At 44.0% G+C, this 19,111-nt stretch overlaps 1 protein-coding gene across 1 annotated transcript in view; it reads left to right on the forward strand.

Moving 5' to 3' along the window:
* The window catches only part of LOC102372483 (A-kinase anchor protein 9), a 125,361-nt gene that overhangs the window by 84,726 nt on the left and 21,524 nt on the right, over positions 1 to 19,111 (forward strand). Inside the window, exon 24 of the mRNA XM_025210002.1 lies at positions 7,479 to 7,641. Coding sequence (XP_025065787.1) covers positions 7,479 to 7,641 — 163 coding nt within the window. The remainder of the gene's footprint in view (positions 1 to 7,478; positions 7,642 to 19,111) is intronic.

Genomic DNA, 19,111 nt, shown 5'->3' on the forward strand with positions numbered 1-19,111 from the left:
GGGGGGGGGGGGGGGGGGGGGGGTGAGTCCTTTGTGAGTCAGACAGACTGCATCCTGTACCAGGGTTGCCCAAGAATACAGAGCTGAGACGTAACACCGCGTGCAGCAACGGAAAAGGGCTCGGGTCGCTCCCGGCCCGCACAGTATAGAGACAACCCTTTATTATTTACAGAAGCTTACCATATAAAGAACTATTTAGTATTTACAGCAAAGAAGTAATAGTCTTGCTGCTTCCCTTGTGTGCTTCTGGGACCTTCCACTGCAGCATGTCTGCTAGTTCACCAAAACCATCTCCTGGGATGCCACACTTCTTGGGCACTTGGTTTCCAGAAGGACTTGCTCTGTTAAACAATCTATGACACTCAAAATCTTTTTTTCTACATTCTTTCTTCTAAAAATAAGGTGTGCATTTTATTTTGGGCATGTGGCAAGTGAGGAAATACAATATATTCTAGAAATAACTTTTGCATCAATGTTCTAACAGCAGCTGAGACATTCCTACCTTCATTTTGCTTGCTATGTCTATCTGTTTGTTTTTTTTAAAAAATTATGTGAAAATTCTCTTAAGAATTTTCCATTGGAGGAATTTATATTGTTTGGAGCAGTCCATGTTATGTTCTCAATCCTCTAGAAAAATGCCATGGTTCTTTTATTCTCCTTCCCCCCCCCCCCCTCCCCCAGCTTGTCAGCTTTGGCAGGTTCTCTGCCACTCATAGTTAAGATGTATAGCAGTGTTTCTCAACCCATAGTACACATACTCCTGGCAGTATGTGAGACACGGGCAGGGGGTACGTGGGTGCCACGTTTTGAGTTTGGCCTGGCCCCCAGGTTGGAGGTGTCTTTGCCTGTTGGGGCCAGAAGGAAGTTCCAGCTGCTGCCCCTCCCGCCGCATCCGGTCCACCGTAGCTTCCACTCCCTGGCATCAGTGTGCCAGGGGACAGGTACATGGGCCCTGCGCAGGCTGCTTTGCCCCGAGCCATGGTCTGCGAGGAAGAAGTGGGACTCGGCTTGCGGCAGCAAAACCAAAAGTGCCACGGTGGGACTTCCGATTTTGCTTTTGCGGCATCGATCGGCAGGTGGTACATAAGGTACCAAAGGTTGAGAACCACTGATATATAGTATTTATAGTTAAGATATTATTTTCAAAATCATGCAGTTGCATGTAGCATAAAAGCAGGCTTATCCCTGACAATCAGGTCTCTTATAAGCAGGGAAACTGGTTTTCTCTGTTTTAAAAATCGCAAATTCTCTGAAAAAAATTGTGCAGCATCTCTGATTAAAAACTCCAAAATCTGCACTTTTTCTGTGATTTCATAAAAATATATATATATATATGGTTGGAAAGGCTGGTCATTTGATCAAACCCTCCATTAAAATGAAACACCAAATGTATAGGTATCAGTTGAACACAATGTTTTATTGATATATTTACAGTTTTTTAAAGCAATTTGGGAGCCTACCAGTGCCTTGATCACTATAATAAAATACATTTTAATACCTATACATTTTGGTGTTTGATTTTTGGTTTTTTATCATGGAAAATCAGAGCTCTCCCTGCCCCCTTCATGCACCAGAGCACAGGTCCAGCTGTAGCTGTCCCCACCCCGCAATGGTTTGTGGTGCTAAGCAGCCCTGATATGCTGGTAATCCGCAGCTCCCTGCACCCCCCCACCCAGTAGCACCCAAGCCTTGGCTGCTGCCTGCAGGAGGCATTGGTTGTTGTGTGGGGTCGAGCACAGAGCCCAGCTCTTCATCCCCCATGGGCAGCATGGCTGGAGTGGAGTCTGTGGTAGGAAGCTGATGTGGGCTGAAGGCTGTGGGCTCAGGCTCCCTGCCCTGCTGCCTTTTTTTTCCCCCTTGCCCACTGCCTCCATGGCCCAGTGGGCAGAACCAGCATGGCAGAACAGCGGGGAGGTTTGATACTGCTGCCGGGAGCCCCAGCCACCATGATGAGGCACACCCTGTCTACCCAGCAGCATTTGGGGGGCACAACTCCACAGTGCCACCTCTGCTGCTGCTGGGTGGGCAGGGGGCACCTTGCCATGGTGGCACAGGGCTCCCAGCAGCAGCACCAAGCCTCTTTACCCTTCACTGCTCTGCCCTGCCATACTGGGTCCTGCCCACTGAGCCATGGAGGCAGTGGGGAAGGGCAGCAGGGCAGGGAGCTTGAAGCCTGCCCCTACCCCGCACACAAATCTGAGGGGCACATGCCCCCCCATGCCCTGCCCTGGGAGTGTGTGCAGTGGTAGGGAGCCAGACCCCTTCCCCCTGCTGCCCACAGCTCCAACCCACTCCCTGCCTGGGCCTTGTGGCCACATATGGCCCGAAACCCCACACACCACCTTGGCCAGGTAGCAGCTCCAGCCTTGCCCAACTCCCTTCCTTACTAATGGGGGCCTCAATCCCTGCCCCCCACCCCCAGAATTACCTGTGGGAGCTGCTGTCCAGGCTGCCTGTCTTCCTTGTGCACGTGTGTGTGCGCACATGCACATGGCACCTCTGGCCTCTTTCAGGCTGGAACTCTGTCAGCCTGCAAGGGGAAAACCCACCTTTTCCTGCATTTTTCTCTTTTAATAGGAAAAACTCTGGGTTTTACAGTGTTTTTCCATGGCAAACAGGAAACCTGGATCCCTGGCTATACAAAAAAAACACACCATATTTACTTGATTGTAAGATTCATTCCCCTCCCTCCCCTCCCCCCGCACATTTAACATGGTGGGGAGCCTTTCATCTTAGAATTGAGTACAAGGCTGGGGAGGCAGCAGGTTCTGTGGCTCAGGCTCCATCCCCTACCTGAGCTCCCGCCATAGTCGTACCTGGTGCCTGCTCACCCCTATCTCTGCACTTCCCTCCCTCCCCCCATTTCCGCCTCCCCACAGCTTCTGCTCTCCTATTGCCCCACTCCCTCCCCCACTTGCATATGCTCCATGCTGGCAGGCTCCTTGTATGATACAGCCTGGGGCACTAAGCATGGCCCCTGCCCAACCCAGTAGCAGTAGCACGCAGCTGCACAACTGCTATGGGGGCTGGGCTGGGCTGGGCTGAGCTGGCATTGGTATCAGTGCCCCAAGCTAGAATGGGTATGGAGAAAAAGTAAGGGTGAGGAGGAAACAGGGAGGTGGGGGTGACAGGATGGGTCTGAGGCTGCAGGGGGCAGGCACAATCAGGGGGCAAGTTGCACTACTTCCCCACACTAGGTCCCTCCCCACTGCCTCCCTCCAGTTGTGGGGGGATGAATTAAAGAAAACCTTCCAATAATTAAATTCTCTATATTGAAAATTATAACAAATATATACATTTCCCATGTATAGAAACTCATTACTGGGGGGTTGTCTTGAATTCAGAGTCACCTTAGATTCACATATAAGTGCATTATTTACACATTTTTCTGCAGTATCTAGTATAAATCATAGCCCTATTTTCCAACTGTTCACTCAGGAAACTTTTCGCAAGTGTTCATGTTCCCTTATTTTAGAATAAACTGTAGATGCATGATGTGGCTTCTGATTTATGCTAGTTGAAGTATCTGTTTTGCTAACATTAACAAAGGGCCTATATGGAGTTTCTTTACAATTTAATATTTATTAGCCATTCTATATGAGAATATTAAAAAGCCAAAATTTAGCAGAGCAAACCAAAAGATATTGGAAAGGTAAACAATAGAAAAGGTGGCATATTCAGCATAATACAGTATAAAATAAACATAATCAAAGCAGACATTTTATTCTCCCTATTTAATTATGCTACACAAAAATTAAGACCTTTTATAAACTTGGTTTTTAAAGGAGTGGGGAAAACTGATCTAATCTTTAAAGTGCTATTTTAAACCTTTCCAAACACCGTCTTTCGGAGCTCTGACTTGGAATTTGAATCCTTTGAGGCAAGCTACCTTGTGGGCGTATTGATTCAAATTCCACCTGCCAGTGTACAAACAAGTAAAGTAGTTAAGCTACTCCCTCTGCCCTGAATTTTTTTTCTCAGGGAAGATATTAACAAAAAATCTTGTACTTAGTAGGACAGAGCGTTATCTGAGTAACTGAATTAAAGCAGCTCTTCCTGTTTAACTCAAGAGACCAAAAATAAAGTCAGATAATGCCATGAAAAACTTTCTGATTGATTTGCCTCACTCAAGATTAAAAGTTGCTGCCAGGTTCTGATTGCCACCTTGCCCGCTGCAGCATATATGCTCTGAAACTGAAAGTATACGGGCTTGCTTTGGTAATTACCTGCCTCCTGGTTTTTTTCTGTTGCTGAAAAACTCAAGTTGTTCTTACAGCTTAAATGTCCGAAGGATTTTTTTTTTAATTTTTTTTTTTAATTCTTGGAAAAATTACAGACTTCAGCTGGTTTCTGTAGGTGATATACCTGATGCTTACGTGGAACTTTCTTGAAATTTTTATTACTCAAGTGAATGTGTACCTTTTTTGGTGGGGAGCAATCTTAAGTCGGAGATGGTCAGTAGCAATACTGTACCATTTTTTTCAGAATGTTAAAAATAGGCTTTATTATACATTTTGTAATTAAATTAGCCAGTGCAAAATGTCTATCTGATGGTTGAGAGAAGAGCACCAGCAGCATTTTCTGGAATGGATTCTTACCGTACATACTGGGAATCTAATTTATTTAGTGGTATGTGGCCAGAAGACCAAGAAGAAGATATCTGTGAAGTTGAATCTCGTGTGCCTTTACCAAATCCTTTTCCCTTCACTGAGCACTTGGATGAGAATAACTCTATAGTTGTAAATACTTCAATTTTTCACATGGTCCACAAAAAAAATGGACACACATTAAGAGTTATCTCTAAAATCTCTTTGCCTACCCCTCCATATTCAGTAAGTATGATAGCTTTTAAGGAAGTTCAGCCTTTAAGCTATACAATGAAAAGAAAATGCAGTGGGAAAGAATTTGAACATCTGTCTTGTGAATATAGGATTGATTATTTTGCATCATCCACTACTATCCATTTTTTCATAAAATGGTTTAATAGGCAGTGGCAGGGTTTAATTATGAAAATTATTAGAATTAAAAATTGTAACTGAAAAATTGAGAAATTCTTTTAGAAATGGGTATAGAAGCAGAGCATGTTACAGTTACAGACTTCTGTTCATATATTTTAGTACCAGGCCCATAAGAAATAGAATTAGCATAAGATTTGGGGCTTTAGGTATGTAGTGGAATCAAGCCATTCTTGTAACTTTACAGAACTGAACTGTTATATAATTTAAATTAAATAGGACTAGTAATGTTTTTGGGGAAAGTAGGGTTGATTGGTTGGTTTGTTTTTTTATATCTCGATTCTTGTGGTTTTGTGAAAGGGGCGCTTCCAATTTTAAAATTACATTCTTACTATTATTTTGAATAATAACTCCATTGTACTTGTAACTGAAAAGTATCAGGAAAAACATCTTTTCTTTTTCAGTTTTTGTGTGTGCATTTAACTTATCTGTGTAAATTATTTTTACTGTTTACCTCATATAGCAAGCTTGTTGTTACATTTTCCTTTTTATTTGCATGGGACTTCATACAACAGTATAGGGCATAAAATACATATTAAAAAATGAAATGTGATTGTAATGCCACACAAATAATAGGTGGGAAGGTTTGGAACCACCTATAGTCCTTTATCTTCTTTTCACTTTTTTGTTTTAAATTAGGTATCAAGTTAATGGTGGACCTTTAAGCGTAAATGTAATCTATAGAAGACTTATTCACTATTTGGCCTTTTAAAGGATGGTTTAAATTTGCTTAATTTGAAAAGTGAAACATTAGAGATTAGATAACAAATCCGATACCGATAAATAGGTATCCTAGTGTATAATGTTCTGTGAAATGATTCTAAACCATTTTGCAACAATTGTAAGAACATTAGTTTGATCTAGTTTGTTTGTTTTTGTCTTTTTGCCAGACAGGCTATTTTAAGGAATTTGATACCCTTAATTGTACTAATGAGTCTAGCTGGAGTCAGTGAAAAATTAACAGCTTTTTTTTTGTTTTTTGAAGGATTTGGAGAGAGAGTTAATTTCACAGAACATATTAGCAAAACACACAGAAGTGACCATAATACAGGCATCTGCCAAGACCCAGAATATAAAAGCAAGGGTGTAAGTTCATTTGTTTTCTGAAGTTGAGCAAACATCTCTCATGTCCTTTTGTAACTTAAATACCACACAACCCTAGAAATAAGAAGCTTCTGTAGCTGGTCCAGCTCCAACAAATTCAGGAATATGAAATTTTCCTTTCGCACTTGTTTATTTCAGTAAGGGACATAAGTAGAGCAAAGATCTTGACGGTCAAGGAGCAAAGGAGTGGAAGGAACTTCCTGGATCATTGAGCTGGTAACTGAGTCTAGTTCCCCGTAGACAATTGCATAATTCCATATAATTAAGCTTTGGATTACTTCTGTGTGTAAATGAAAAGATTTGAATCTGCTTTTTTTTAAAAGATCACTTCATGGCCTTTCGTTTGAGTGCCACCAGACAAATGGAGTCCTACATCTCTGCATGTTCTGAGCTTCTATACTGCTACAGATGTGAGACTTGGGACAGCTTTTTAGATGCATTGCAATTGTGGTGATGGAATTATCATGACTTTCCTTTTCTTTTTAATGATGGAGTTTATGCCCTTGTTTTTTGTGGTAAAATGGTTTGAAAATGTAGATAAATCATAAATAAAGGCAGGGAATGGAAAAAGAGTAGTTCATCAGCATGACCTGTATTTGTTTTTAGTCACCACAGAGACTTTTAAACCCTAAGATTGTTATTGCATGTAATTCAAGTTCAAAATGAAACTGACATCTGAGTGGATACTGTGTCTGAGTTGTACTGTCAATCTGCAAGGACCTAAGTAGAGGTGGAGAGCAAAGCCAGATCTGCAATAGTTTTACACGCTGTGCCTGTGGATAAGAACACTCTTTACTAGGCCAGTTATCAAGCAACTCAAAACAAATGTTGCTTTACTTTTGTGAATTGGAAAATTTAACATATTCTAAATTTGCATATGTCTACCCTCTTATTTACTTGTATTCTTATGAAGAAGAAAGTTGAAAGTTTCTTGTGTAAAAGATTGTTTTAAAATCCTTTCATCTTTGTATGATGTCTAATATAAGTATTGAGGAAGTGGATCGTGCCAGTATATTTCTAGACATAGTTAATGCAAAACATTTAAATAAAGGCGAGTCTAATGTAAACTGACATTGAACCAGGAAGTTTCTAGTTCCGGTACAAAGACATGGATTTAGTCATATGTTTTATAGTGTATACTGTACTATCTTTATTTGCTTTGCTGTTTGTTGAATTGGTCTTTCTGTTGTAGTATTTGAGTAGCTGCTCACAAAAATCTGATCAAAATGTCTACTGAAATTAATGCATAACTTTTGATCAGGCCCTAAAACAGCTAATAATTGTGCATACAAAACTTAGAATTGGGTATCTTTTATTATTCTTTGGAAGATCTAATCTTCATAATTTTTCCTGCTGTAGCTTGAACATGCTAAAATTACACAGACAGAACTCATGCAAGAGTCCTTCAAAAGGCAGCAGGAGGCTACTGAATTTCTCAAATGTCAAGAGGAACTGCAAGAGCGACTCAGTGAAGAGACCAAAGCCAGAGAGCAGTTGGCATTGGAGCTAAGTAAAGCTGAGGGTGAGTATCTCCCATGGATATTTGCTCAACTAAAATGGCTAAACAATTGACAAATTAGAGCAGCATCTTGTTTAAGAAATTTAGATTGTTTTCCAGTTTCTAGATAGTTATGGAAGGATTATCCTTTTTTCAGCAGTGAAGGAAGGAGGTACTAAAGAAAGAAAGAGTAGCAATGGAAAGTAAATAGTTTGGAAATAGAATGAAAGAATGAAACAACCATAGTGTGATACATAAAGGAAGACAGAGAAAGGAAGGAAGAAAAAGTATGTAAAGTAACTGCATATATTTTCAAGATGACTAGGTAGAAAATATTAACCCCTTAGTTTGGAGGGGGCTTTAGGGTTCTCTCGTCTTCACCCAATTTCCTCTTTATCCTTCCTGAATTTTTTTTTCTTTTTTGTTTGTCAGGATGCAGCATACTTTCTCATCTGCATTTTAACTCTTACTGACACAGAAAAACCTCTTAAACTAGACTGATTCAAACATGGTTCAGTGCTTTAAAATAACGTAGAATAGGTGATTATAATGATTTCTACTCATTAGAATATTTTAATCAAAGACCTATTTAATGTAATAGGAAACGTAAAAACTGAGCCACACAAAAAATATGCAATGTATAGCTCCCCTAATTAGACTGTACTGCAGTATTGGAAACATAAGTTTATAATTATTATAAAAATGTCTTTGTAGCTCCTTGAAGCTTGGTTTTGTTTGAAATTTGGTACATTGCTCGTTATTTTATAAAAGGGCTGCTTGGAACAGTGAGCTCCATGAGTTGTGGAGGGAAGTATCTTTTTTTTTTCTCCCACTCTGAGCCAGTTTGATGCAATCTCTGAGGTGATATCCTGAAGTGATGCATTCTGGAGATATCAGTACCGAATTTGGAACTGACTAGCAGCTCCTATAAGATCCAGTAAAGAAATGTATTAACCTCAATTATCCTTAGTAAAGTGTATATTTTCAAACTGGTATATTGGAAAAATATCACTAACTTAAAAATATTACTTTGAGGCTGATCCTAAAGATTAGAAGGGCAGTCTTTAGGATTGCTGCGAGGGCAGTACAGCAACATACAAAGAATCCAAGAAGTTTTCGGAGAATGTGCGGACAACTTCCTGGTGCAAATGTTAGAGGGGCCAACTAGGGGCCATGCTGTTTTTGACCTGCTGCTCACAAACAAGGAAGAATTGGTGGAGTATGTAGTACTGGATAGTAACTTGGGCAGCAGCAACCATGAGATGACCATGTTCAGGATCCTGAGGAAAGAAAGGAAGGAAAGCAGCAGAGTAAGAACCCTGGACTTCAGAAAAGCAGATATTGACTGACTCGGGGAACTGATGGGCAGGATCCCCTGGGAGGCCCATCTGAGTGGGAAAGGAGTCCGAGAGAGCTGTTTTTTGTTGTTTTTTTAAAGAAACTTTACTGCTGCTGCTTTCATATGGCTAGAGCAAGCAATGGCAGAGAAGATGAAAATTAATTAAAAGTTGTATGTTGAGGTTTGATAACCCGTTGATGACCTCTGGATTGGCTAAGTGGATTGCTTCAATCCCTTCATGATATTCAAGTTCAGGTCAGGAGTTTGCAATGTGGCTCATTAACTGCACCTTACCCCGCCAGCACTATATCTAGACTCCTGGCAGTCCCAGGTGAACTTTTATTATCCCCCCTTCACCAGCCATAATGATGATGATAATTTTTAAATTACCATTTTCAGGCCCCCTTTCTGTCCGGGTCCTGGGGGGCTGCCTTGTTCACCCATGCCTGTGTCTGGCCCTGCTCACCACATATGCAGTTCAACAAGTCCTTGATGACCCATTTGTTCAGTAAATAGGCACACCTTCCATGTCCTGTACAAATGCGATTCAGCATGGTCCAGTATTTAAGTTGCAGGCAGAAACCCACAAGCTTGCTGGTCGGATCTACAACCAAATTTTTCTCGAACACTGTTGCTGCAGACCAGATTTTGTGCCAGCGGCTCTCCGTATCCAGACTGTTCAATGAAAGTGCAAAGAAACCTTACTGAGGGTGCAAAACAAGCAATCCCAATGTGCAGGAAAACTAGCAGGTATGGCAGAAGACCAGTTTGGCTTAGTAGGGAACTCTTCAGTGAGCTAAAACACAGAAAACAAGTTTATAAGAAGTGGATACTTGGACAAACAATTAGGGAGGAGTATAAGAATATTGCTCAGGCTTGCCGGGATGAAATCAGGAAGGCCAAAGCACAATTGGAATTGCAGCTAGTAAGGGACATGAAGGGTAACAGAAGGGTTTCTACAAGTATGTCAGCAACAAGAGGAAGGTCAGGGAAAGTGTGGGGTCCCTTACTGAGTGGGGGAGGCAACCTAGAGACAGATAATGTAGAAAAGGCTGAAGTACTAAATGCTTTTTTAACCTCAGTCTTCAGAGGCAAGGTCAACCGCCAGACTGTTGCATCTGGCAGCACAGTTTGGAGAGGAGGTGAGCAGCCAACAGTGGTGAAAGAACAGGTTAGGGCAGTGGTTCTCAACCTGTTTGCCACAGTGGACTATGCATGCAGCTCTCAGTGTGTTATATGGGCCACACCCCACAGCTGATGGAGCCCCCAGCTGCCAGGGCTACGGGACCAGAACCAGGGCCTGCAGCACCTGGGCTCTGGCTGGCACCTGGAGACAGCAGTTGCTGTGGCCAGAGCAGAGCATGGAGCCCAGCTTCTCCTGCTCCTCCCTCCCCTCCCCTGTCTCTCCCCACCCCGGCAGCATAGCTGGAGCAGAGCCTGTTGAGGGAAGAGGGGGTTCAATGTGGGCTTCCCGCTACGGGCTTGGGGCTTCCTGCCCTGCTGCCCTTCCTGTGGGGCCTCCACAGCCCAGCAAGCAGAACTTGGCACTGGTGGGTGGGGAGGCTCTGTGCCACTGCTTGGGAGCCCCATGCTGGCTGCATCACCATGGCAAGGCGTTCCCTGCCTGCCCAGCGCCAGCAGTGGTATGGAGTTCTACCCCTTGCTGTTACCATGTGGGCAGGGGATGCCGTACTTCCTCCCTCATTAAGGGGGCCTCAATCTGTCCCCACTCTTCTCCCTACATAGACTTACTTTGTGGGAACTGTTCTCCATGCATATGGCACCTACTGTGTCTGATTGCCCTCCTCCCACTCCCTCGCAGCCCATTGCAAGATGAACTCTCCCAGTCTGCAAGGGGAAATCCACTGTTTCCCACTTTTTTCTCTTTTTTAAAAGAGAAAATCCATGGTTTTTTCCTTAAAAGAGGCAAATCCGCATTTGTCCGTGGGGAATAGGGAAAACCAGATCCCTGATTTGAACAAACTACAGGTGGCAATCTTTACTTTTTTTTTTTTAACAGGATGTCATATATGCTGCAGCACTGTGCTGACTGGGCTGCATGAGGCCTCAGGTTGAGAACCACTGGGTTAGGGACTATTTAGAAAAGCAGAAAAGCTGGACATGTACAAGTCTGTATGGGGCTGGACATGGATGCACCCAAGGGTGCTGAAGGAGTTGGTTGATGTGATTGCAGAGCTGCTGGCCATTATCTTGGTGGTGGTTGGGAGAGGTCCCAGATGATTGGAAAAGGGCAAGTATAGTGCCCATCTTTAAGAAAGGAAAGAAGGAAGATCCAGGGAACTACATACCAGTCAGCCTCACCACAGTCCCTGGAAAAATCATGGAGCAAGTCCTCAAGGAATCAATTTCTAAGCAATTGGAGGAAGTGATTAGGAACAGTCAGCATAGATTCACCAGGGGCAAGTTATACCTGACCAACCTGATTGCCTTCTATGATGAGATGACTGGCTCTGCAGATGTGGGAAGAGCAGTGGACATGCTATTAGCAAGACTCTTGATATGGTTGTCACAAGCCGGCTAGGCACTGTGAGTGTATCAGCCATGAGGCTGCTGGGTTCGGGATCGACAGTTAATAGAAAGGTTAATGCGACAAACAGATAGTACAGTAATAAAGAGCTAATAGTGAATGATAACAATAGATAGACAGAATGACAAAGAGTTCCCACATGGGGTTGGCAAATTATCGGCAGTCCCTCTGTGCCAAGTTGTTCCAGTGAAGTCAGGTGTCCCCGATCAACGCTGTCCAAGGGGTCACCGGGAAGGTACCTTGGTCAGGATCCGGTCCTCACTCACACTGGGAGTCCGGGGTCCAGGCTTGGTACAGCTATGGTCCTTCTGTCCCGTCCTTCTAACTGATCACTTGACATGCTACAGTGATGGTCCTTCTGTTCTGTCCTTCATGCTTGTCACCCGACATATGTGATTCTTTATACCTTATTTTATGCTAATCTGTTGGCTTTAGAGCCACTCACAATCTTGCCCTATAGCTGTTACCCTGTGGGATCAAAAGTGTTAGAAAGTATCATGAAAGCTTACCGCCTGAACTCGGGTTCACCCAATAAGCAAATTACACCACATTACTTTGAGGTTTGAAATTAGCATTACCTGCCCAAGCTCAACCCCTTAGTTTCTTATTCCTGGATTCCTTGGAAAGTGCTAATTATATTAGGTGGTCACATCTTGTTATGGCTTGACCTTTAGCTGATCTAACAGGTTTTTTTAATCTTATAGTTCTGCTTGTTTTGGGGGCCCATGATCAGTGCAAACAGTTAGTTTCAACACTTTGGTTAAATTGTGACAGACAAATTCCACTTGCAGGTTGCAAACTTACAAGCTTTGCATTAGCTAATCTTAACTGCTTAGACAATTGCCTGAATGTCTCCAAGAGCATATATTTATTGTATTGTATTTATAGTAACCCCTCTTGTTCTGACCACATATGTTCTCCCACAACATCCTTGCAAGCAAGCTAAGAAAGTATGGGTTGGATAAAAGTTCTGTAAAGTGAATAGAAAACGGGCTGGATCATCAGACTTGGAGGGTAGTAATCAACAGCTCAGTGTCTAGTTGGCAGCTGGTATCAAGTGGAGTGCCCCAAGGATCGGTTCTAGGGCAGGTTTTGTTCAATATCTTCATCAATTACCTGGAAGATGGGATGGAGTGCACCCTCAGCAAGTTTGCAGGTGACACCAAGCTGGGAGGAGTAGTAGACATGCTGGAGGGTAGGGCTAAGATTCAGAGAGACCTTGACAAATTGACAGAGCCACAGGGGGTAGAGAGAGGATGGTGGGTGGCTTCCTGCCACTGCGCACACCCCCGGGAGGAGGTATGTGCCACCCCGATTTGTGCGTGGGGTGAGGGCAGGCTGCCTGCTGTGGGCTCAGGGTCTGGGGCTGCACCAGCCTCTTCTCAGGGCAGTTGGGTAGGGGCAGGGTGGGGGGGTGGGGGGGTGGCAGAAGCACTGGAAGGGGTGGCTGTGGGGAATTTTGGGGTGGCTATAGCCCCTCCAAGCCCACCTAGCACTGCCCCTTCTTGAGGCAGTCTGCTCTGCTGCCTTTCTCTCAGAAGCCAGGCCATGGCCAAATTGGCCAAATTAAAAAAGGCACTTTGTTTTAGTACCTGTCATTGCTTTCCTTGCACAATAGTTTTTAAATGTTATATAATTTAGTTTCAGAAATTTTTAATAATGCATATAAACCCAGCACAGTATTACACTCTACTCTTCATTTCTTTATTGTAAGCTTCAGTCAAAAGAACAGAAGTCAATGATAACATTGCAAAGCTACCTTTGTAACTCAGTTTCTATAACTCGTTTCTTAACATTTACATTTACTCATAAGAAAAAATATTTTTACTGGTTTGTGATCCTAGTTCTGTTTCTCTCTGCTTACTGCTAATGTTTTTCAGTCCAAGCAGAGCCACTGCCAAGAATTCCTGGATTGCAATTAACAAGTCTTCATTTGTATGTGTTTCTGTTCTGAAAATGATCTGTGTAAACGTGGTAGTTTTTTACCCAAGATATGCTCATTATTTTTCTTGAGACAGTCTAAGCCAGTGGTGCTCAACCTTTTGGCTGAGCACCACTGGCTCAGCCAAAAGGTCAGATGGGCAGATGGGCAGTGCCTGGTCTGTCTGCAGGCTGAATCTTGCGGCCTTGCAGGAGGAGAGGATGTAGCCCGGCCCTAATCCAGCCATGGAGGAAAGAGGGAATGCATAGGCAGTGTAATGCATGGGCCACTGGATCTCTGCACCTTTGTGTATGTGTGTGCGACTGTGCACATCTGTGTGTCTGTTCATGGCAGGGAGAATGTGGTTGTGTCTGTGTCCATGTGCAGAGAGTGAGAGAGATTAGATTGCGTGCCTCTGTGTGTGTATGTTTGGCCATAGTGGGGAGAGGGGGCCAGGGAGAAGAGGCGGGCATGCGCCCACCCCCAGCCTGGCAGGGTCCATGCAGCCTCTCCCGCCAGCACCAGGATATGAAAGGGCCCCTCCCCCCACTGCAACCCAGTTCCTGTGGGGAGAGGGGGCCTCCAATTTTGTTTGCCCAGAGCTGCAGTACACTTTAATCCGCCTCTGAAGAAATGGCTTGGCCGTGTGAGAGAGGTTCCTTTGCCAGTCCCTAGTCTGGCTGTGTGGGAAAAATGCGCATGGCCCAGCCTAGCCCCAGCCATGTGGGGCCTGGGAATTTGGCAGTGGGGGAGGATTGGGAATATTAATTGCCACCGCTTCTCTGCTGCCAGATGTCCTGACCCAGGGTGAACCCCAGTGCCAGATACCATGGCTCTATGGACCATATTTGACCTGTAGGCCAAGGGTGGAGCACCCCCTGTCTAAGCTATATTCTGTTCTTTTGAAAAGATCCAATCAGTTGCACTTATACAGCATACTGATGCCTATAGAGAGGTTACAAAGTTGGCACTAACTTGTTTGAAGATAGTAGATTTTCACAGGTGAAAGTGTTGGCAAAGTTTAACCTGAACAACTCTTTTTACTAAGGATGATAAGTATGACAGAGAGAAACTGTAGTATGCTTCTGAGAGGCACAGTTTAGAGAACGCTGTCACAAGGGAGGAAGAACTAACATGGCTTTCAGGGCTTATAGTTGAGGACAAATATTTTGGTTGCTTGCAAATCAAGTATAGAAATCAATGGATGACATGATTTCCACTGCCCAAAATGATACGCTAAGACCAGTCCCCAGGATTTGTTCATGTAGATGTGTATGTATATAATCCATCAAACATGCTTGGTATGTTACAGACACCATGAGAGTTTGGGGTCTGTGAAGCCTGAGTTAGTACATAAACTCTCTGGCCAATTGCAACCTGTTGCCCATTTGATGAAGTATTATTTCATAGACTGATGGTTATGCACACTTAGTCTTTTTCAAAAACCATTCAAGGGATTCCTTGGAGTTATACACAGGGGTGCTAAAGGTATGGTCTGGGCCACAGAGCTCTATCATCCAGCCCCCAGTGCTGCCTGTGATTCTCATAGTAGACCCACAGGGAGCATGTGAGGTACACTGGATAGCCCCACACACAGTGCCTGCTCCAGTTCTCACGTAGAGCAGCCAAGCAGCCACTACATACAGCGTAACCGCAGAGCTGCCGCTTGCCATTCACCTACTCTGGGGCTGTCCTGTAAGCAGCAGCCACTTCACTGCTCCAAGGCTGTGCTGCATATGGCAGCTGCTCCAGTACATAGATTTAATAAATTTCATAGACATTAGGGCTGGAAGGACCTCACAATATCATTAGGTCCAGCCCCCTCCCCTGCCCAAGGGGCAGGAAGTCTGCTAGGGTCAAATGATCCCAGCAAGATAAGTATCCAAGTGGGTCTTAAAGGTGTCCAGAGCAGGTGCTTGCACCACTTCCGGGGGAAGTCTATTCCAGACTCTGGGGGCTTGGACAGTAAAGTTTTTTCTTATGTCCAGCCTAAAACGGTCTTCCCGGAGTTTGTGACTGTTAGACCTTGTCTTCCCTTTGGGGTGCCCTGGTGAACAGATGTTCTCCCAGTTCCTGGTGCACACCCCTTATATATTTATAAGCTGCCACCAGCCCCGCCCCGCAAGCCTTCGCTTCCCCAGGCTGAATTCCCATGCCTCCCAGTTTCTCCTCATAAACATAAACATGTCCTGGAGTGGCAGAGCACCCAACAGGTACAGCACAGCCCTGAAATGGCCATTCTGGGGCTGTACAGCATGGTCCCAGAGCAGATGCCTCATGCAATACACCCCTGGAACAAGGCTGAATGAGTTTGACACCCCTGCTTTAAGATAGCACTGACGCTGATTGTAATATTTTTGTGGCTGCCTTTAGAATGTAAGTGCAGTGTAAAGGCTAAAAGATTGGCCGTGTTTGTTTGATTTGTGGTCAGATCTAGTGTGATGCTGACAAAATTTGACATTTCTACTTTATAATACCTTCAGTATATCAAATGCTTTAGATTATTTTTAAGTTATGTAGTAAATTGCCATGTTTTTACAGAAGGCAGATGTTAGCTTAACTAATTTTAACCATTCCTGTTTGGATATAATATGCAAGAACCACATACAAATGTCCTTGCACAACTATAAGAAAACTGCTGCAGCATTAACTGCTTCATCCAGGGTCAAAGTTTGGGTGATCGTATACCTACAGGATCATGAAGATGTGACAGTTACAAGAAAGCAGCTGTTGCCTGTGAGCAACAGCAGCAGCTTATTCTCTTGTGAAGTGGCTACAACTATACATTTGACCCATACCCTGTACTGCTAATGTTCAATATCCCTACTCACTTCCTTTTCCAGGTCAATTGTAAACCTATTGAGTACCAATAGTCTTTATATAAACCTAGGGGATACCCAAACTCTTGTTACTTTATTGAGGCATTACTGTTTAAGCTTGTACCTCTATTTTTTGTCACTTAGCTGATTTCATATTCTATCACTGCTTAATTTCTTTAATAGCTTTTTAAAACTTTGAATAAATTATATCAGTTGGGGGGGTTTTATCCACAATTGTGGTTTGTCTTTATCCATGAGACAATCAAAGAATTCTGGACTTAAAAGATCAATATTTTTCTTCAGAAGCTGTGCTGGTGTTTTCTTTTTCTATTACATTTATCTGGGTCCTTTATAATGCTCTTGAATAAATTGAACAGAGGAAAATCTGCATTTGTACTAGGAAACTGTAGGCTAGGGAAGAACCGGTACACTAAAAATTTTGTTCTCCATGATAGTTTTTAAGGCTCAGCTCTGTACTCTATCTGGTTTTGCCTGGTTTTCAGTTCAGCTCCAAACAGAAAAACAGGTAGACTGAATAAAGATCCTTCCCATCCTGCACAGGCACAGCATTTAAGAGCAGGTATGGGAGTGCTAGCACTTGCTCAGTTACAGGGACAATGCTTTTGCCTGCTGTGTGGTGGGGGAGGGTAAAAGGGAAGAGGGAGGGTGCAATCCTTTAAGCCAGGCCTGCCTCCCATCTCCTAGCAAGCCACCTTCTTGCCCTAGAGAGCCACAACAGTGAGAAGCAAGAAATAGTCATGCCATCTCCAAGGTGGGGGCTGCATGTGCGTGTGGGGTACAAGGAGGGCACCTTGAGTGCTGGCATTTCTGGACACATCTGAGCAGCTGGGCATGGCAGGGGAAGAAATTGACAGAGGGAGAGGGAGGGCAGGGATGTCTTTCCCAGGGGAAAACACCAGGTACAGCTTATCATTTACCTGTATTCCAGAGATGGCAGGTTTCCTAATGATATACACCCTTCTTTTTAATTCTATATATTTATTTATTTATCTATACCTTTTTTTTGCAAAACAAAACAAAGCAAGAATTTATTTAAAAATCTGCCTTCCTGCTCATTGAACTGGGTGGCGTAACTCAATCTGACAAGCTAAAGCTAAAGTATGTTTTGTTATCTGACTTGGGTTCTCTTAGTAGGTCACAGGAGAGTAGTGTCTAAGTTTATTACAGAACTGATAGATACTTGGACTTTTGTAAGCTGAAAAATATTTAACAATCTACTGGGCTTTATCAGGGCTGACACTAGAGAATTTTTTCTTCTTAGGCAAAGTCCAATCCTACAGTAGAGAAGACAAATAAAAGATTTTAAAACTAAAATAATAAAGTATAATGAAAACAGGTGCAAAACCATTAAACTGAAAGCAGAACTTCAGCTGCTGCCCTCCCCCACACCCTGGCAGCCCCTGTGCCAGCTGCCTGCATGCTGTGAGCCGCATACTCTGCTGCAAGCGGGTGGGCAGACATGGGGCTTCTGAGCTGTGCTTTTCAGCCCAGCTTGTCCTCACAGGGCCAGAAGGCACAGGGGCAGACATATTGAAAGGTTTACAACCTTTATAGGCCTCAGTCTTACACCTCTTGTGAAGAGGCCTAGCCTTTTCAGTCTCTCCATGTCCTTCTTATTGCATGAACCACATCTGCATGATGCTTTTTAGTACTAAATGAAGTTTTAACTTCATATTTCGTACTTCAGTGTACAACTTCTGACCACAGTAGTCAAAAGCACTTGTTTAGTAGTTGAAAATCTGGGCCTAAGCATTTTGTACTCATGTTGTATCCCTGCCTAATGTTTTACCAGCAAATAAAGTGGCTTGGGGCATGCGAAGTGGGCCATATTCTATTCGGATTCAGATTCGGCCTGATTCAGGGGACACTGATTTGATTCATTAATTCGTATCGCTGTCCTGATTCGATTCAACCAAACCCAAATCTGATGATTCAATGCTGATTCAGAGAATGTCATTTGGCCATAGACACAGTTTTAAATGTTTTTTCTACATACCTCGAGGTACCAAACACAGCTTGTGAAAGCTGAGATGGTGGGGTGGATGGAGCATGGCGGGGGGGCCCTCTGTGTGCTTGGTGGCGGACCTGGAAATGGACCGGAAGTACTTCTGGTCCTCTTCCGGGTCTGCTGCCAAGCATGCAGCCCCCCTCCCCCGCCCCCTGCACTCCCCTGAATTGGCGATCAGCCATGGGGGGGACCCTAGGTGCCCCCCCAGACCCAGGAGGCACCAGTTGCTGAAGCGGGGGCTGGGGAGTCCCCCAGACTCTCCACAATGAACCTGGAAGCAGACTAGAAGTGCTTCTGGTTCACTTCTGGGTCTGCCGCCAAGTACGCTGGGGACCCCCCCCCATGCTCCCATGGGACACTCCATCTGCCCCGTCTCAGCATTCATGAGCCACCTGGTACCTTGAGGTATGTAGAAAAAACATTTAAAGCTGTGTCTATGTCCAAATCATCAAATCTCTCCAAATCTATTTGGAGGGTTCTGATTTGATTTGGAGAGATTAAAGGGTCTCCTGATTCAATTCAGATTTGGAGATTCAGCCACCAAATAGGCTGAATCAATTCTGCAACGAAAGCTTCATGCAGCCGTAGTAACAGCCCTGCGGAGCTTGTATCTCAATCATTGAAAATGAAGGCAATGAAAATGAAGGAAAGCCATTATGACAAAGGAGCCAGAGATGGAGAAAGACCATAGTGAAATACATAGGTGACGCTTAGGAGAGGCACATGGAGGGCATGTGCCCCCCCTCCCCCCTGAGATTGGCTGCTGCTACCACCACTGGCTTCTGAGAGTGGTTGCTGCTCGCTACCCCCCCTCCGCTCTGCTGCTGACATCACCAAC

This window comes from Alligator sinensis, unplaced genomic scaffold (assembly GCF_000455745.1).
Source record: "Alligator sinensis unplaced genomic scaffold, ASM45574v1 scaffold479_1, whole genome shotgun sequence".
Taxonomy (NCBI): Eukaryota; Metazoa; Chordata; order Crocodylia; family Alligatoridae; genus Alligator; species Alligator sinensis.